The 20,370-nt window shown below is 49.8% G+C and overlaps 2 protein-coding genes across 8 annotated transcripts in view; one reads left to right on the forward strand and one right to left on the reverse strand.

Annotated features, from left to right (window-relative positions):
* LOC140916823 (relaxin receptor 1) overlaps positions 1–17,919 on the forward strand; it is a 26,379-nt gene extending 8,460 nt beyond the window's left edge. Inside the window, exons 9-17 of the mRNA XM_073358711.2 lie at positions 461–532; positions 5,249–5,320; positions 6,729–6,800; positions 9,208–9,279; positions 9,414–9,485; positions 11,261–11,490; positions 11,700–12,110; positions 13,507–13,722; positions 15,219–17,919. Coding sequence (XP_073214812.1) covers positions 461–532; positions 5,249–5,320; positions 6,729–6,800; positions 9,208–9,279; positions 9,414–9,485; positions 11,261–11,490; positions 11,700–12,110; positions 13,507–13,722; positions 15,219–15,424 — 1,423 coding nt within the window. The 3' untranslated portion in view covers positions 15,425–17,919. The remainder of the gene's footprint in view (positions 1–460; positions 533–5,248; positions 5,321–6,728; positions 6,801–9,207; positions 9,280–9,413; positions 9,486–11,260; positions 11,491–11,699; positions 12,111–13,506; positions 13,723–15,218) is intronic.
* A 181-nt stretch (positions 17,920–18,100) lies between these two features.
* STARD8 (StAR related lipid transfer domain containing 8) overlaps positions 18,101–20,370 on the reverse strand; it is a 142,100-nt gene continuing 139,830 nt past the window's right edge. For all 7 annotated transcript variants that reach the window (XM_073360982.2, XM_073360983.2, XM_073360989.2 and 4 more), the window contains one exon: positions 18,101–20,351. In XM_073360982.2, the coding sequence (XP_073217083.2) occupies positions 20,234–20,351 (118 nt within the window). In that variant the 3' untranslated portion in view covers positions 18,101–20,233. The remainder of the gene's footprint in view (positions 20,352–20,370) is intronic.

A 20,370-nucleotide genomic window follows, 5' to 3' on the forward strand; every position in this document is an offset into this window, starting at 1 on the left:
TAGCTTGCAGTGATTTGGCTGGACTTGAAAGGGGGCGGGGGCAAGGAGGCCAGAGAGGAGAAAGCTGCAGGAGACAAGCAAAGGTGTTTTAACAGAAGGGAGGGAGGGGAAAGGGTGGATATTAGATAGGAAGCAAGGAAAGGCCAGAGTGAGAACCTGGATCAGAGAAAGGAAACAATAAGGCTAGGGAGGTCATGAGCCTGGGAGACGAGGGGATAGTGGAATTTTTGACAGTGACGCAGAAAGCAGGACCGGAGGCTACGATCTTTGGGGTCAGTTTTCACACCCCTGCCAGGCAACTGGGGTCAGGAGCTCTGCTCTCATGGGTGGCATCGGGATAGGCTCCCTTCTGTCCAGGGGGAAATGACAATTTGTCTGGCTGAGGACATCTAGGTCGGAGGGGAATCAATAAGGTGAAGGATTGCTATCCAAGAAAACTCAACTACTGCTCTTTCTCTAGGGAGCTGGAAGGAAACCAGATCCATACTCTGAGAAGCTCAGTGTTCCAGGAATGCAGCACCTTCACTGTGCTGTGAGTACCAACCCTCCACCGGCTGAACACTAAGGTGGGGGAGGGCAGGGGGGGGAGTGGGATCTAGTGTGGCTATGGAGTCACACCTTCAACCCTCACCTGCATGGGCGAAATCGCCAGGGACCCCATCTCTCAACTGGGTCATGCATGTACAGTCACTGGAAGGGACGCTATGAATTGGGTGTAACACCAGCAATTCTGGGCCAGGTTCTCAGCTGGTATAAATCAGTGCAATTCCAATGACTTCAACAGAGCTAGGCTGCTTTGTCCCTACTGCAGCGCTTGCATCTTGAATCCATTTTATGGCACACAAGCTATGTTTATAAACAGCAACAATAGAGACAATTTCGTGGTATTTTAAATATCGGTTGTACATCTGCATTTATACTTGATAATGGGGGCCAGAGATTTCACCTCTAGTTCTCTGCTTTGACATCTGCTCAGGTTAGTAATGAGCAAAAACCATTGATGGACATTTGGTGACCAACAAGACATGAGCTGGTGAGTGTCAGTCCAGTGCCTGGCTAACACCTGTCCACATCACAAACCATGGAGAGTGAGCTAGTACCCCTGGATGCAGGGCTAAGGCAGAGGGTGGTATGTGGAGACAGCTCACCTTTCTGCTGCCCACGCTGTAGGTGCCGTGTGGATAAAGTGATTTGCTCTCCATCCAAAACCTTTCACTAGCACTAACATCCCTTTTACATTCGTCTGTTAGCCTGCCTAGCAGGTTCTCAGCCTGTTAAACACCTGCGAGTTCTTTTTTTTTGCCCTTCATTCCTAAAGCCTATTTTTGGTCAATTTAATATCTGGCCTGCAGTGTTCGTTTACAGTATCACGTTATAACACTAGTGCTTTCCAGGAGCTCACACAGCCAAAGAATTCTCCCAGAGACGATGCAACCCTGTCCTAGAGTCTAGTTTTCCTAAACATGATGTTGATATATTTCCCAGAAGGCTCAGCCTCTGGAGCCTGCAAGATAAGGATAATAAACTTGCATGCCATGTATATGTTATTCATATACACAAGCTACAAATTGTCCATGGGACAGTGGCATGAAAGGAAGGAATGGAATGTGCAGTCAAGCTTGTCCTCCCAAAGTGAGGGGTGATTATTATCCAGGGCACTGGATCCTTTCCCAAAGCTGTCAGATTGGAGTAGGTGAGTAAATCCAAGGCTTATCTGAACAGTAGTTGATAGTGGCTTTGGCAGGATCCCATCCTGTATCCATAGGAAGATTTCCCCATTCCCCAAGCATAGTTATGATGCTGTGTTAACAATGGTATAATCCCCAAGAAAGCTTGACGCACCCAGTTACTCACTCACCCAGAAGGGATTTGGAAGGCTTAAATAATTAATCATAGAGCCTCTGATAGTGTGGCTGATGTGATTAGGCCCTATGATGGTGTCCCCTGAATAGATATGTGGACACAGTTGGCAACGGGCTTTGTTGCAAGGATAGGTTCCTGGGTTAGTGTTTTTGTTGTATGGTGTGTGGTTGCTGGTGAGTATTTCATAGGGCCTAATCACATCAGCCACACTATCGGAGGATCATTCACCTGCGCATCTACCAATGTGATATATGCCATCATGTGCCAGCAATGCCCCTCTGCCATGTACATTGGCCAGACTGGACAATCTCTACGTAAAAGAATAAATGGACACAAATCAGACGTCAAGAATTATAACATTCAAAAACCAGTCAGAGAACACTTCAATCTCTTTGGTTACTCGATTACAGACCTAAAAGTGGCAATTCTTCAACAAAAAAACTTCAAAAACAGACTCCAACGAGAGACTGCTGAATTGGAATTAATTTGCAAACTAGATACAATTAATTTAGGCTTGAATAAAGACTGGGAGTGGATGGGTCATTACACAAAGTAAAACTATTTCCCCTTGTTTATTTCCCCTCCAACTGTCCTTGTAAACTGCTGGAAATGGCCCACCTTGATTATCACTACTAAAGGTTAACCCCATCCCCCCGCCCGGCTCTCCTGCTGGAAATAGCTCACCTTTCCTGATCACTCTCGTTACAGTGTGTATGGTAACACCCATTGTTTCATGTTCTCTGTATATATAAAATCTCCCCACTATATTTTCCACTGAATGCATCCGATGAAGTGAGCTGTAGCTCACGAAAGCTTATGCTCTAATAAATTTGTTAGTTTCTAAGGTGCCACAAGTACTCCTGTTCTTTTTACGGATCCAGACTAACACGGCTGCTACGCTGATTCCCCAATTGATGCATTTCATCCTCGAGTGATCCCAGGTGTTTCCAAATGCCTCAGCCCAGGGGACTTGACTAGATGAGCTCTCGAGGTCCCGCCAGCCCTACATTTCTATGAGTCTATGAAACCTTGTAATTCTGAGCTTCCCCAGACCCCCTGGGAACAAGCCTGCCGCTGATGGAGTATCGGCGGCACAGTCCAGAACTCAATACCCAGGAGTTCCTGCTCTCTCTGGGTATGGTGCCCGGACTCTGCCCCTGTATGCTCCTACCCCCTCTAGAGCTGGGGTTCAGCTCCCTGCAACTGAGGAAATGTCTACACGGCAACTAGACACCCGTGGCTGGCCCATGCCAGCTGACTTGGGCTCACGTGGCTCAGGCTAAGGGATTGTTTAATTTCAGTGTAGCCATTCGGTTGGCGCGTGGTCTCTAGGACCCTGTGAAGTGGGAGGGTCCAAGAAGAGCCTAAACATCTACACTGAAATTAAACAGTCCCTTAGCCCAGCCTTGCCAGCCCCTGAAACAGGCCAGCGGGGGTGTTTGCTTGCAGTGTAGACGTACCCGAAGTGAGCCTGATGGCTTTGTAGCGTGTGGGCATTGTGGGAACCGCAAAGCAGGGAGCAGTACAGTCTTCACTGAAGTAGCAGCCTTACAGCATTTCACTTTCCTTGCTGGGCTCCGGCCCGTCTTTGGCATGCAGCTTTGGAGCAGGGCGCTTCAGACTTCCCTGCCCTCTATAACCCATTTGTGGGGACTGCCAACACTGATTACTCCCAGGGAAAGTAAGAAGTGAGCAGCCATTAACAAAGGGACTGAGACAGAGACTCATGCGTGTGTCGCATGGGGGCTGGATTGCAGACTGAAGACGCGTTTGTATTTCGCAGTGATTTCCAGGGGACGCTGTAGCTCCCCCTTGGTACCTTCTCAAAGGAATGAATGCTTTGGAAGGACCTATTTTCAGCCACAGAAAGCTGGGTACAGCTCCTTGAACCAGCCTGTATGGGTCACAGAGGAGGCTATGAGACATTTTATCCCAAGAGGCTGAGCCCTGTGTTCCCTTAGCAAGAACTCTCCCTGTCCCATGCTGCCAAAGATGGGAGGAGAGTGAGTGGCTCCCTCCCCACAATGCAATGCTTCCTTCAAGCCAAGCAGCCAAGCACTTTTGGCTTTGATCAGGAATGTGTTTCTAAGAACAGTTATGTCAGCGTCATGGAAACATAAGCCGGGGCAAGACGGGAGCATAAACACGCCCTGCCATTGACACCAGCACAAGTGACAGCTTTATGAGGAGATGAAACAGACAAGAAGAGGCTAATATGTGGGGTAGTGTGAGACAGCGGGAAGAACCTCCCCAGCCCAGCGCTCCTTCCCTCACTCTGTCTTCTCTCTGCGACTATCCCAGCCTAGCTGAGGTCTGGTGATAGTGAGGATCTGACAACTAAGCATTTGGGGTGGATATTCCTATATTAAATATTTGGCAAGGACTTGAGCCTCTCTCAGTGCAGCATTCCCATTCACTCCCCCACAATTAGGGCAGCCACAGCCTGGCTGGAGAATATCGCACACACACTCTCTCTCTCTCACTCTCACTCACTCACTCCATCCAGGGCAGGACCTCCTGTACCACAGCTCCCAACCTGGGGAGCTGAGCGCCATAGTTCAGCTAGTAAAAGGAGTAGCTGATATATAGGTTTGAGGGGTCTAGAAATATCCTCCATGTGGCAGGGGCAGCAGTTCCACTGCCTCGCCAGAGCCATGAACGAATGTTCAGGGCTTCAGGAAGTTGTCTGAGCATGTCGTGCAGTTATATCCCTCCCTTGATTTTTCACTGAGGGCCTAGGGGTCAAATCCAGAGATTGCACTGAAACTCCCTCCAAACTGCCACCTCATTAAGTGACACAATGTGTGGCTGCACTGGAAAAACCATGGTTCATTCAATACTGGATACAGATGGTCATACCAAAGGTGCCCAAATCGCAGACAACGAACCCTCCTGAGTTCTGAATTTGTCTTGGAGCCAGCTGAACTTTGTGTAGTGTTGGGTTGCACTGTCAGCTCTGTTTGGTTTACATTCATTGCATCTCTCTCTCTCTCTGGCTACCCAAATGGTCTCTGACAGAGTCTCCCCAGCTCAGGCTGGAGGTTCTGACAGATTCTTATGGACTCATCTGATTCTGTGTTTAGTTGTGAGCTGTCCCTGAACCCCACAGTTCAACCCTGGAGCTGCTCTTCCCCAAATATAAGTGTTTGGATGTGGAGTTTGGGGCCATGTGAGTGTATCAGTGGGACTGTCACAAGTTTAGCAGTAAACACGTGCTATGTAAGAAATAGAGCAGGCCTGGGTGCGTGGCCTCAAACAAGCCTCTCAGAATTCCAATGTTAAGATCTCCTTCATGCCATGCTCAGTTCTAAGGTCATCAGAGTCCCCGGAAGTAACTGGGAAATGAAAGGCTTCTTTTCACTCGAGCTTCTCTCTCCTCCGTCAGGATTCTGCGCAGAAACAAGATCAAATGGATCCAGGAAGGGGCGTTTTCCAAACTGAACAGACTGGTGGAGCTGTAAGTCTCACTGTTGATTTGCCCAGCTGCAGTGCCCCTCCCCCACCCCTCGTGATCAACGGCATGTCAGTGGTTGTTGTGATTGTGTCACTGTCTTGACTGTGATCATTTGCTCATGATCCTGTGCAGGAATCTATTCTTCTTCCCTTAGTGAATAGTTTCCTGACACTTGATGTGCTTGGCTGCTCCACCTACAGGTAGCTTTTAATAACCTCTACATCTATTTGATGCTTATGAAAGTGGAACGCTGATGTTGCTGGATATAGTGCTGGTAGGTGGGTCCAAGCTTCCCCTTCTCCCAGCTCTGCACCCTTTCCTGTTCCTGTCCTGCACTCCCACACAGGCTGGGCAATATCAGCATGTTCATAAGTGATCTGGAAAATGAGGTGCAAAATTTGCAGATGATACAAAATTGCTCAAGATAGTTAAATCTAGGAAGAATTCCAAAGGGATCTCTCACCCCATCTCAAAAAATATATTGGAAAGACTTTGGAAAAAATACAGTGAAGGGCAACAAAAATGATGAGGGGTATGGAACGGCTTCCGTATGAGGAGAGATTTAAAAGACTGGGACTTTTCAACTTAGAAAAGAGACAGTTAAGGGAGGGAGACAACAGAGGGCTATAAAATCATGACTGGTGTGGAGAAAGTGACTAAGGAAGTGTTATTTACCCCTTCACATAACACAAGCACCAGGATCACCCAATTAAATTAATAGGCAACAGGTTTCTAACAAACATAAGGAAGTATTTCTTCACACAACACACAGTCAGCCTGTGGAACTTGTTGCCAGGGAATGTTGTGAAGGCCCAAAGTATAACTGGGTGGAAAAAAAGAATTCGATAAATTCATGGAGGATAGGTCCATCAATGGCTATTAGGCAAAATTATCAGTGATGCAGTCCAATGCTCTGGGTGTCATTAAGTCTCTGCCAAAAGAGGGGACTGTATGACAGAGGATGGATCACTTGCTAATTTCCCTCTTCTGTTCATTCCGTCTGAAGAATCTGGCACTGGGCCCTGTTGGAAGACAGGATACTGGGCTAGATGGACCACTGGTCTGACCCAGGATGGCCGTTCTTATGTTATGTTCTAATGCACCACAAGCATAACCAGCAGCACTGCCTGCTATTCCAGTCCTGGGGTCCCCCCTTAGCTCTGCCAAGCACCTCTGCCCTAATCTGCATGCCTTCTGCTATGCTTCACCTGCCCCCAATCCTGCCCATTTACACAGAACTCTGCAAGCACCTTAACGTGCACAGACCTGCAACGTTCTAGTTACTCCAGCTCTGAGCCATTCTTGGGACTATCATTTGCTACCCAGTTGTAACAGTTTTATGATGTGTGCATATAGTGCCCCCCCGAACCCCAGGAACCCGCTGTCTGAAATCTTGCTTCTGTTTACACAGTGACCTGTCTAACAATAGACTGGAGGAACTTCCGCCATCTTTATTCAGTAACCTGCAAGACCTCCAGCAGCTGTGAGTACTGTATTGGAGCTTCCCAAGCCTTAAACTGAGCCGACCCTCTGGCATTTGTTACTATAAAGGGTCTTCAAGGGGTACCATAGGGAGCAGCATAGGCAGCCAGCTGTCCATGAGGGGTGCTCAGAGTGCAGCTGTAGGGGGAGCACCTGGCTCAGGGAATTGTTAATGGGCTGTGACCAGAGTCCCAGTGGGGGCCAGCTGTGGTCACTCAATTAGGGTGAACTACAAAGAATGGGGCAGCCAAACCCCAAAAAGCTGGTGGATAGTCCAATACTTAGATTTACCAAGCCAGCCTAAAACAGCTTCTTTATTACCTCACTGGTTACTCAGAAGTCCAAACAACACAGTTCCCTTAAAGTGATCCAGCCTTAGGCCTCCATCCAGGCACCCACGTCAAATATGATGAAAATTTCTGTAAATCGTATTTCATCATATAAAAGAAAAGGTTCTACCAATCCCAAAGGATCGGACACATTACCTCCCAGGTTAATGAATATTCCAGATCTTACCCAAATACACACTACAACCGATTCTTATTAACTAGACTAAAATTTATTAAAAAACAAACCAGAGAGCGAGAATGGTAAAAAGATCAGTATACATACAGACATGAGTTCAATTCATTGAGGTTCAGATTCATAGCAGGATGGTGAGCTTTGTAGCTGCAAAGAGTTCTTTCAGAAATAGTTCATAGGTTATAGTCCAAAGTCACTGCAGGATGTTCCAGTTTAAGACTGGGATCTCAATCCTTTTGCCTAAGCTCCCCCTGTATGAAGCCTCAAGCAGATCTGAGATGAAAGAATCAGGACCCAAGAGTCTTTTATACAATTTCATGTCCTCTTTGACAAGTTGGGAGTTCCTTGGGGAACAAAAGATAATTAGGATGACTCTGAAGGAAGTTCATCACTGGTATTTAGCTAGGGAATTAACATAAGGCAATTTGCTTGTTTCTCCACCATTCACAGTACATTTCAAAGAGTGATGAATACTGAGATATCCCGTGTTTACAATTCATTTAAATGCTAGGATGTTCTTTTGATTCAGAATACAGCATAGATAGGGACTGTTGATTACATTCTGGAACCTATTCATACATATGTAAATACACAAAACCACAAACATTATCTCCCCATATGTCTTTTGAGGGTTATTTGTTTTGCAGGATGTTTAACCCTTTCTGGCCATGCCTCACAGGTGCTAACCAACCTTTTGCTTCTGAGTCAGTGCGTCAAATCCAACCCAGATAAGTGACACCCGCAATAGCGGCCAGTTGTTGGTTGGCCTAATTGAAAGGAACCAGTGGTCTGGGCCCACAGCACTGCTAGGCCCTGTTCTGGCAGCTTCAGCAGAGGAACAATAACAGTATGCAGCTCTTATCTTGTGCTGTTCATCAGTCCATTAGACTGCTCTGCCTTCCAAGGCACAGTGCATTCCCTCATACTTGCAGGTGGTCTCCCTAGGTTGACCGTGACAGTGGCAGCCAGTATGTAACAGCTGGTATGTTACTGTTTCAAGGGAGGCAGGGGAGTCTGAGGCCAGGGGAAGGTCTGCCATGGGTTTGCTCCTCGTGTGGCCTTGGTTTATGTGTTCCCAGTTAATAGTTTGCAGCTAAGGCATAGAACCAGACTGAACACGTTCGGGTTCAAGCCTCCAGGGCAGTTACAGATTTAGTGAAGAACTGTGACTGACCCAGTGGGGGATAGAATCAAATTAAAATAATCAGTTCAAACCAACAGCCATTACACTATAACCTCACACTGCAGCGGTCCCCGCAGTCCAAGATGAACTGGTGCGTCGCATGGGGTGGGGAGGTCTCACTCCCTGCATGGGAAGAAGGGGTGTATAATCCTTTCTCTAATGGTACCTTGATGGTGGATGAGCATGCTAACCTAAAAGCAGAGCACTACCCTTTTATAATCAATTATACGAACACCCCGTAATCAATTAGCATTAAGCCTCCCTTTTACCATATCTATATTTCTGCTGCCATAATTAAATATTTTTATTTTCTTATTGGTGATTTAACACTAAACATCATTTTAATTAACATCTGCGTAAATACCACTCTGATAACTATCAATACAGATAACATGCTGCCAACACATTCACATTTTGTCTAAACCACTTGTTAAAACCAAAATATGTTTACAACATGACCTGGGGTTATATCCTAGCTTATCTCTAACTTGCCTCTGAATTGTCTCACTTCTCTCATATATTACTAGGCCTTATTATTACCAAGCCAAAATTTAGGCCCACAAACTGCTCTCTACTCACATTTCAGCATATTTCTATTTAACATAAGCAAGCATCATCTCTATGGGCTGCACTGGGGAGATCTCTGCTTTCAGGTAGTGTGGGGCGTTTCTAGGAAGAAAGACTCTGTTTTTTCCATTTGCAGGAATATTTCCTACAACCCCCTGAGGCAGATCTTTGCCAACCAATTTGACAGCCTGCCCCACCTGCGCTCTCTGTAAGTGTGAACAGCAGCACAGACACTGAATACACTGAATAGCTCTGCCTCCCCTCAGGCCCCTTGAGCCTGTCGCCTCAGGCCAGGTGGAGAGCCAACCTAGCTCATGTCTTCTGTTGCATTGATTTTTACAGGAGTATTGAAGGTCTGGAGATCCCCAATGTCCAGACCCGCATGTTCCAGAAACTCACCAATCTGTCTCACATGTGAGTACTTGGGAGTGGGGAAAAGGATTGGGAGGGGGAGCTTCTGTTGCAGTGGTAGAAGTTAGTGCCAGGAAAAATTAAACAACCCCTGCTCAATCCTCAGTTGATATGTCCTTCTGCCATGACCAGAAAACAGCTGGATCTCCCCAGATAGATATTCCTATGGCACCCCACACAGAGGGTGTGGCAGGATCAAGACACTGCTTTCTGGGAATCCCTAGCTGGCAGAAAGGCCTCTCGAGGGTCATAGCCAACAAGGCTTAGTTTAGAGCAGCCACAGTCTGTGTGCCAAGAGAGATGGGGGAACAAGTTCCAGGTCTGGGGACATACAAATGCCACAATATTTAAAGGTGTTTTATCCAGCATTAATCCGTGTGTGTGTTTGTGTAATGATGTGTAGCTGTGAAGGTTATAGAGTTAGATTATAGTTGACAGTGAAACTGAAAAAGGGACGTTTTCAGGCCAGATAATATAAAGCTGTTGTTTAGTTCTCTGCAAACAACTGCTAAATAACCCAAATGAGTGGTCCTTTTGGCACACTGCTTGGGCATAAGGAGTTAAGAACAAGACTGATGTATTGATACACAAACTGGACAGGCATCTTGGAAAATGGGGGCAAATTTCACTAACCAGCCAGCTGTGAGCTGCTTTGTCTTTTCTTGCAGAGAACAAAGCAGTTAGTTTTCTCCAATTGTAAATGTTTAAGCATACACAGTGCAAGGTAACTGTACATTTCACTTTCTGTCATTGCTCTGTTTCGATTAAAAACCTGGGTAATGTTAATGAGCGATAGCAAAGGACATCATTTTCTCCCCCCTTTAAGTGTAAAATTAGAACTGAAATGAGCCTTGCTTTGAAGTTTGCTGTCCTTTTAAAATGCAGAGTTTTGCTAAGCTGATATAGGATTACTTTTATGAGGTTTTAAAAGACAGGATTTATATGAAATAACCCTTGGATAAAATGTGAATCCCTGTTACTGGAATTTTAAAGGTTTTAATGATGGATTGATTTTGAAATGTTGTATTTTGATAGAGGTCCTGAGTTGGAGGGAATCTCTGTACACATTAGTTTAAAGTACTGAATAGTTATTGATTAAAATGCATCATTACATAGTACATGATTCAACAAAGCACTTAGGTACATGCTTAAAGTTCTGCAGATGCCTAAGTGCATTGCTGAACTGGGGTCAGGATGCACGGTGAGGGCGATTGCTTACACGTTGACCTTGCATTTTGGGATAAAAAGCAGTTGTGATCTTGTACAAACGTGGGCATCCCAAACAAGGAAATTGGCCCATGGGTGGTGCAGAGCCATCACTCCCCCTTAAGGGATGGCCTGCGATTTTCAACCCCATCCTTGATCCTGAGGGGGTTCAGTGCTCGTGAGCCTAAAGGGCTGTATATGCTGGCTAGAGCCTTGCAAAGTCCTTGGTGCTCATCCATGGCGAGCTCTGCTGACACGTTCCCAGCTCCTGCCCTGTTCCCCTCGCCCATGCTGGCACATCTCACTCGGTGTTTAGACATTTATGATCCGTTTAGACTGAATCTGCTCCAAGGAGATGAAAAGAGTGGCTCAGGAAATGGAAGGAGAAGGGCATGGAGACTGTTTGGGAGAGGTGAGGTGGGGAGAGGAAGGAGGAGCACAAGGGGATGAGATTGGGGAGGTGCATGAGGCTCTGTGCCAGGCGGGCAAGCCTCTTCCCAAGTTAGCCTCTCGGGACGGAGCCCCAGGCCTGGGCATGGATCTAAGGCAGGCCATATCCCTTTGTCTGGCAGCTACTTTAAGAAGTTCCAATACTGCAGCTACTCTCCGCACGTGCGCAGCTGCAAGCCCAACACCGATGGCATCTCCTCCTTCGAGAACCTCCTGGCCAACATCATCCTCAGGGTCTTCGTCTGGGTCATCGCATGTGTCACCTGCTTTGGGAACCTCTTTGTCATCTTCATGAGGTCCTTCGTTGTCATGGAGAACAGCCAGCACACCATGGCCATCAAATCACTCTGCTGTGAGTCAGGAGTGGGGATGGAGGGGCTGGCTAGGATGATGTCAGGCAAGAGCGTGTGTCCGTGCGTGCGTCCGTGTGTCCGTCCATCCGTCCAAGGGCAACATTTGGCCTTCTGTTAACAGCAGCTGTATAAGGGCTTATTGCGCCTATGGGCCTGTTGCCAAGGGTTACCCTCGTGGGTTGATGCTCCACCATTGTCTCCGTCCCAGGTGCAGATTGTCTGATGGGAATCTATCTCTTCTTCATTGGAGCCTTTGATCTCAAGTTCTCCGGCGAGTACAACAAGCACGCCCAGGTGTGGATGGCAAGCATCCAGTGCCAGCTGGTAGGCAGCCTGGCTATGCTGTCCTCGGAGGTGTCTGTCCTGCTGCTGACGTACATGACCCTGGAGAAGTACCTCTGCATCGTCTTCCCATTCAGCCATTATGGGGCGGGCAAGAAGCAGACCCTCTCCATGCTGGTCGTCATCTGGTTGTTGGGCTTTTCTCTCACCCTTGTCCCCTTCTGGTGCAAGGAGTCCTTTGGGGACTACTATGGGAGGAACGGGATGTGTTTCCCACTCCAGTCCGACGAGACGGAGAGACCAGGAGCCAGGGGCTACTCCACTGGGATATTTCTGGGTAAGGAATCATCAGGACATGGGGCATGACTGCTCCGCTACAGCAGCACCACCAAGCCTTGGGGATGGTAGGCACCATGCAGCTGTAGACAGGGGTCTGGAACTTGCTTTCCCTGATGTGTGCTCTGCCCCAGAGTCAAACAGGAAAGTCAGCATAATGGAAAGGTGCAGTGAGAGGCAGGATGGTCCAGTGGGCCCGGTGCTAGCTTGGGACACACAAGGTCAATTTTTTTGCTGCACCACAGGGGCCTGTGTGACCTTGGGCAAATTGCTTAGTCTCTCTGTGCCTCTGTTCCCTGTCTCCAACGGGGATACCACACCTCACAGGGCTGCTGTGAGGATAAATGCATTACAGCAGGAGATGCTCAGGCCCTGCAGTGATAGGGGCCGCAGCAGGACAGCTGACGGTGATTGGTCACATGATTCCATCAACAGGCTGCTGCTTGTTGTTATCATCTGGCTCAGTTCAATCTGCAACCAGGGTGCCAGGGGCTGAAATAGGGTTGATCCCGCACAGCTAAGGAAAGCAGCAGCCCTAGGTGTGTGGGGAAGGGAGGGCAGATAGGATGCTGTTGCTGTTGCTAGAGATGAAGGGAGAGTGGGGGAGAGCAATCAGCAAACTAGCCCCTTAAGGAACATTGCTGCCAGGGGACCAGGGAAGTTTGCCCCTTAGGGCTGGTAGCATGTTGGCCCCGGTACACACCCGAAGGCTGATGAGAAACATTATGCAAAACGTTGGATTTTTTTTGGCCTGCCCTCTTGACCCCTTCGTGGTCCCACAAGGCCCCCAAGCCTGGTGCATTTCCGTGCTCTCCGTGGGAGGGGTGGTGTAAGGAAAGGCACGGCACACATCCATGCCTGTGGCAGCAGAGCTGAGGGTGTGCAGCCATGCAGTGCCAGCGTCAGGGAGATGCTGAGTATCGGTGTGTAGATCCAGGAGCTCTAAGGCAGACCCTGTTATAAATCACTGCTCGCCTGCTTGTTACTGCAGTAGAGGGAAAGTGGCTTAACAAACCTCCTGCCACTCCACAGGCCCGAGGCCACCTCCAGCCAAAGCACTCCTGGGAGAGCAGGGCCAGACTCAGACCCTAGGAGACCAGGGCCTCATGCACGCAAGGGCTAGAAGATTAGCACGGTGCAGACACATCTGAGGAGCAGGTGGGGCAATGAGTGGGGCTGCTGCCCTTGAGTGCTTCACCAAAGCTCGCCTGTTATGTTAGCGGGGCAGAAGCCTACTGTTTAATCACATTACGGCTCAGGTTGGCTGTGTCCACGTGGCTCTCACTGCTCCCTTGGGGAAGAAAGGGGTCATTGGCCCTAAGAGGCTGCTTCATTAGAAGGGCTGGCTCTCTGACACACTCATGGCTGGTTTTCGTGTCCGTCCGTCCCCCGCCCAGGTCTGAACCTCATTGCCTTCATCACCATCGTGTTCGCCTACACCAGCATGTTCTACTCCATCCACACCACAGCCACCAAGACGGCTGAGCGCAGTGTCTTCTCCAGGGAAGTGGCCATCGCCAAGAGATTCTTCTTCATCGTCTTCACTGACGCCCTCTGCTGGATCCCCATCTTCCTCCTGAAGCTTCTCTCCCTGCTGCAAGTGGAAATACCAGGTGACTGACCTGGCTAAGCCGGGGCCCACGCCAGCATCAGCCTTTCTGTACAGAGAGGCCTTGATATGCAGAGCAGTGCCATGTGGTGGCTCCCTGCAGGTGTCCCTCATGCACTGAGTAGGCACCCCAGAGCACCTGCATTATAATGAAGCTGTACAACAAATGCCATGCTAATCCTGGCCTCTTACCGGTTTCATACTACCCCATCTTGCCAATGCAATCCCTCCTGCTTACAGCAGGGGGCACCTCATTAGGCCCGAAATCTGTGCAGAGCTGGCCTGCAGCTTCTGACACCCATGCTCAAAATGCTCCAACCCTGAGAGGTGAAAGCTGAGAGACGAAAGCCAGACAAACTCACGTCACTTCTGTTTCTTGGCCCCCTGCTGAGCCCAGGCAGCACCTTCCATCTCCTGTTAGTTGACAGCCTCTTGCCACCAGCCTCATCTTCCCATACAGAGATGCCCTGGAGTCTAGGCAGGTTCCTCTCCAGTTCTGGCCTGCCAGTGCATTGGAGCTGGCTCCCAGCCTGCAGCTCAGAGAGGCTGGGGCTGGGGAAGCAGAGGTTCAGTCTCTAGGCCCAGGTCTGTGGTGGGTAGGGGCAGCCTCCTGTGATGTGGGGAGTTGAGTCTGCTTTCTCATGGCTGAATTTGATTGCAGATATGCTGGGGATGGGGCAAGCTAGGTAAAGGTGAGAGAGAGAGAGAGTATGCGATGGCGGCGGGGGGGGGAAGGGAACGGAGTGGGAGCAGTTGATCTCACTGACCTCCTTTAGTGGCTTTTCCTGCCATGCACACTCCCAGCTCAGTGTGCAAGGCACACCTGGTTTGCACCCCTGCTGAACACCAGATAGGTGGAAGTTACATCAGCACTTGCTTTGTGATCAAAGTACACCCAGTGTGTTACTTTCTCTGCCATGTGTCACCGCTGAATTCAGCCCAGAGATGGGAGTTGCACTCGCCCTAGATCCTTAGCTCTCCCCCATTATGCCTGAGTAATTCAGCCCCTTGCTGTAAATGTCCTTTAGCTGAGAGCCTCTTATTGCACAATGGGGTGACGTGTCTATAAATGATCCTCCTCAGTGTGTAATGTGTTCAGTACTAGAGGTGTCCGAGCAGGTTAATGCATTTTTCTTTGAGCTTTGGCGCCCTGGGTTTGAATCCCAGCTCAGCTCACAGGTGGTAATGAGTTTGGTGCCTCTCCCATCCTGGTCCCTGTTTGCTCACATCACAAAACCAATCGCAGCCTGCAGACCGGCTAGAGAGGCTGTGCATTGTCAGCTACCACTCATGCCTGGGGAGAGCCAGCCTCTGCACTCACGTAGGTGTGAGATCTGGAGTAGCTCTGACTTAAATGGGGTTCTTCTGGCTTTATGCCTGTGTGTCTGAGAGCAGACTGTGGCCCTGAGGCTCCAGGCTAAAAGCCTCTGGCTGAATTATTTCCTAGGAAGTGGGCAACCAACCCCCATGATTACTAACATACTCTCCTTATTGGAACAGACACCGTGACGTCTTGGGTGGTCATTTTCATCCTGCCCATCAACAGTGCCTTGAACCCCATTCTGTACACCATGACCACCACCCCCTTCCAGGAGAAGCTCAAGCTGTATTTGCAGAAGAAGCAGCTGCAGCAGTTGTCACTTCAGGACCCAGAAGAGTCCAGAAAGAGCTTTACCCTGGTATCCATACACACCAGCAGCTCCTGACAGTCCCCAGCAGCTTAGCCTGGGATTGGTGAAAGGCCTCTCTGCTTCATGCATGTAGCTATGAAGGACCATGTCTCTGTCATCCCCAGGAGCCTCCCCTGGCTGGTTCATTGCCCGCCCCAATGATAGCCATCGTGGGGGCAGAAGATGCCAAAGGGGAGCTGCTACCACTTTCCAACTGGTATTATATAGAGAGCTACAGACGAAATGGTCACAGATAGCAGATGGGGCCTGAACTCCGCTCGTGTGCCCCACGGTTGAAAGCACTGGAATGCTGCCTGCCCCATGCAGGCTCATTGCTGTGCGTCAGCACTTTGGGGCTGTGGGTTTAGCTGATGCTGGTTCAGCACAAGGATTAACCAGCTGCTGTGAAAGGGATGTTGTATTTCATCCTAACCCTCTGCCTCTGTTGCATGGTCCTTGTAGCTCCCTGCCCCTTCGCCCTGGAGAGAAGCCGCAGGGGCAGCTGCTGCAGCAGCCTTTGAAACCGCTGCCCCCACTGCAGAGCCCCAGGGAGGTGTTTTCTGCATTGCCGGAAGCAAGTCTGGGTCCAGGAGAAGGAAGGTGGGATGAGAAGCCTTCAGCGCTTTGATTTGGGGCCAGAGGCAGCTCGAGCAGATGCCAGCGTGATCCTGGCGAAAGTTGTGGGCCACTGGTTCTGCCAGGTGGAGTGATGAACTATTGAGGCTGCCCTCAGCCCTTGGGGAAGACTTGGCTGTGGGACCCAGGCAGCAGCTGCTATTGTGGGTGAAATGCTGCACAAGGAAAAGAAGGTGGTGCTGTCCCCTGATACTTCCTACACCACCCTGACCGCTAGGCCTGTGTTCAGGGCAGGTGTCCCCATTCAGAGCCTGCTACCCCAGCCACTATGTTCAGCAGGGACTCACGGCCACGCCCTGTTCTCCAGTCATACCTGGGCTCGCACCTTTAGAAAATGAATCCTTGCAACTGAGGCACCAACTCCCCAGGGCTAATGCAGCCTGTGCCCCAAACCATTCCTAGGGAACTGCTGCCAGCAGTAAAATAGCAACCCGGGGGGCCGGTTGGTGTTCCTTCCCTAGCCTCTGCTGCTCTCTGATTTACTCCTGGGAAGGAGGCAAGAATTGCCCTTCTCCAGGGGGTGGCTGGGCTCTGCCTTGGCAATAGCAGTTCTGTCTCCCTGCCATACGCTGCGTGGGCTGGCTAGCCCCACCCCCAATCCCAGGTGAGAATAACCTGGCAGGGCGTACCACCCCGAGCTCCACTGGTGGCCAAGATCCAGTGGAGTTTGTTTCAGCCACCCCCAGGGCCGGAGTTACTGACATCCCCTGTTTGGTTTTGGAATGATCCCAGCGCTGGAGCAGCAGGCTCTTGGGGCACGGCTCGCTCTGCGGTGGGGCGGGGAGAAGGAACAGAGCAAGGGATTGAAAGTTAACAGCTCTCAGCTCGCTGGGGTTCTCTTTGGGCACAGCCTTAGGACCACAGCATGCTGCACATTGTGACTATGGCCTGGAGTCCCAAGGGAGCCACCTCCATGTGCGTTACCCCCTGCACTGGGGTGTGTGAGGTGCACAGAACAGCGAGCAGGAGAGACGGGCTGTGCTTCTACTCTCAGAGAACCCAGAAACCGTCTGCCCTAGTTTTGCGTGTTGGATGCCACAGCTCCTTTGGGAGGAGCTAGCATCTGGTTGAAGCCAAGGCACTTGCAGCTGCAGGGTAGGAGCCCTGGGCAGGTGACCAGGTAGATACCAAGTGCTGGTAGCAGGGAGGAGGAAAGAAAAGGGGGTCGGGGAGAGTGCATCAGAAATGCTGCTTAATGACACTGTGATTCTTCTGGAGGGCTATGTTCGTACACATCTTGTGCTAAGTGATGGGGGCAGCTGGTAGCTGTGGACAACAGTGCAGGGCTCCAGGTAGGCTACAAACCCAGAGGGTACCACTCTGTGAGCTCGATGAAACTCTGCATTAGCTGCCAAGAACAGTGGGGCTTTGAGAGAATGAGATTAACACATGGAGGCCTTAAATTGACAGGCCGACCCACCCCTTGAGGCATGGATATGACCATTTAATGCACTGCTTGCCAGTCTGTCCTCCGCCCCTAACTCCTTTCAGCCCTCCTGTGAGGCCAGCAGTTCAGATAACACCAGCCTTGTTCCTGTTAGCATACTGGCAGCCTGGGCCCAGAAGGAATTTCCATTGCTTAGCAAACACACTGCCTACTCCGTCAGTCCACCCTAGGGTCCTTGCTGTCTCAGTTGGTGCTGATCAGAGCCTGATGCTGAGCCAGGCAGGGAATCTGGAGGAAGGACAGCCCAGCCCCTGCCAGCAGCTCAGAGGAATAGAAAGGAGGGCTGGCCATTTGTACTCTGGGGCCAGAGGGAAAGTCAACGGGGAAAATCAGATTGTTTGGGAGCAACGGGAAGGGTCCTCTGATAGGTGTGAAGCTAACTTGTGTGAGACCCATAGCAACTGCCCCCCAACTGCAGCAATAATAATAATAATAGCCCTTGTCCATTTCTTTTTGCCTGCCACATGCTTTACAAAACACTAATGAATTACACACTGCGCCTCATTCTGTCATGACACGGGGCTGTGGTCAGGTGGCTTCAAACCCCCGCTCTACAGCCCTGGAACCTGTGTCAGACTGGTGCTGGGTAAGAAGGAAGCACAGACCTCAGCAGTAAGGGTCCATCAAGGTTTCATCATCAGCCAGCGGATGCCATTAGTACTTTATTATTACACGGTGGGGAAACCGCTGCCCCCTTTGAAGTCAGACAATCTGCAGCGGCTGCATCTGATACAAAAAAGAAGTCCCTTAAATAGAAAACACACATCGCTCTGGTGTTCAACATCTAGCACCAAGCTCTTACCGCCTGAGTTATATATTAATATTCCAACTGTACAGTATTTATAGATAGAAAAAGAAACATAAAAAAATGAGGCAAGAATCAGTCCCAAACGTTAGTTATACAAAACCAAACACAAACAGAATATAGCTGGTGTGCACTAGGAAGAGGGAAAGTTTGTTACTGGGGAAACTGACAATTTCTACTGCCAGTGGGTTTTGTTGCCTTCCAATTGGAACAATGTCCAGTTGTTTGGGTCTCTGGTTAAAAAAGAAACCCCGTCAAGTGCATGTCATGGTCAGATTGTTTTTGAGCTTGGAGGGAAAGTGGGGGAGTGACACAATCACAGAAGTGGGATCCTTGGATCAAGAGTTATGGCGTTGCCTTTCCCTCCCCTCTGCAGTGCAGCGAGCACTGCTTCTCTGGGGGGAGGGAATTAAGGGGAGATCAAGTGTCCATAACAATATGAGCAAACTAGACTGTACTAACCCAATCCCTGCCCATCTGGTTGACTAAAATGGTACTAATGTAGAATAGTTTGGGGCAACTCACATTACTCTCTTAGTGGAAGCAGACTCTGCACAGTGGAGTTATGAGACCAGGCCCCCTGCACTCCCTCTGGTCACACCTCATTGGCCAACGCTATTAAACCTCCCCTGCATGCAGGCTATAGTTTGCCAGCAGGATGATACATTTTTAGGGTGTCTTCATGTAATGGAGGGGGTGTTCTTCACCTCCCCCACACCCCAAGGCAAATGGAACTCTGACCCTCGGAGTACCTTGATGCTTACTAAACCCAGCCAAAGGGGGATCAGGGAGCTGCACTGTGCCATTTTGGTCTCACCCCCAGCCTTGTAATGGCAACTCTCCATGTACAGCTGACACACAGATACAAGGACAAGGGTGTATGCTTTGGAATTTGGACTCATCAAACTCAGATCTGATCCAATTCATTAAAATGAATGGCTAAGCTCCCACTGGATTCAATGGGGATTAGGACTGGGCCCCTGGTTAGCAAAGCATTTGCACCCTCATTCATCGGTCCACATGGCCCTGTTCTAAAAACAGGGGTGCTAGAGATTCCCTGTGTCTGATCAAGTAGAAAGCACTGACCTGGAGTTCCTTCCCCAGTGAAATTCAGCACCCAGAGTAAAATAGCTTCCTTTTTGCCATTCAACACATGGCAGTCATTAATTATAAACCAAAATAACAACAGCATCCATCTGACATTAACCAGCTCCTCAGACTACGATTGCCTGTACGCCACGCTGCTAGGTACAGCTCACACACACTGTAACATCCCCAGCAGATGCTCCTCCTAACACCACACCCGGCCATACAGACACTGCACCAGCTCCGCCGTCTCTCACTTCTCCTACACATCAGCATCATCCTTGGTCACTTCAAGCACCATCACTCTTGTGGCTGAGTCCAGCACCTGGGCTGAGAGAGTGAGCCCATGGTCAGTTTGGCAAAGGGGGTTAATGGGTCTGACTCTGGTCCAGTTGCTTCACAGCTCAGCCTGCTGTATGGACTCCCCAGCCCCACTCTCCCCAGGGTGGGCGGGCGATTGCTGGAGAGAGCTGTCCCACAAGCAGCACACTGGTTCGTTTCTGCAAAGCTGCTCTTCAGAGCTTTAGGGCGGAGACTCGCTGCCTTCCAACCAGCAACGGGCATTCTGGAAGCAGGAAATGATGGCTTCCGTTTGGCCCCTGGTGCCCAGGAGGGCATGTCGCTGGGCACAGCTCTGAAGGTCCCTGGTGTGTAAGAGAAAAGGGATCACACAAAGATGGAAAAAACAATTGGCTCGTTCAGGGTTGGTGGTTGGTTCAAAGGAAGGCTCATGCTCAGGTGCCTGGAAAGGCACTGCCCCCACCCAACCAGATGCCAACAGCCTGCTGATGGCCATGTTCCCTCTCCATGCTCCACCCCACGTTGTCTGGGAGGTTCATGATCAAACAGGAGCGAGCATCTTCCAGTCTCCTCAGATCTTTGTCTCAGGGCCACATGGGTTAAGCACTGAGAAAGACTCTCGTATCCTTGCCAGCTCCATGGCACAAAGTTGTCCAAAGACCTTGCTGTACCACTCGGGAGACCGGCCCCTGGAGAGACAACAGCACA

This window comes from Lepidochelys kempii, chromosome 9 (genome assembly GCF_965140285.1).
Source record: "Lepidochelys kempii isolate rLepKem1 chromosome 9, rLepKem1.hap1, whole genome shotgun sequence".
Lineage (NCBI taxonomy): Eukaryota > Metazoa > Chordata > Testudines > Cheloniidae > Lepidochelys > Lepidochelys kempii.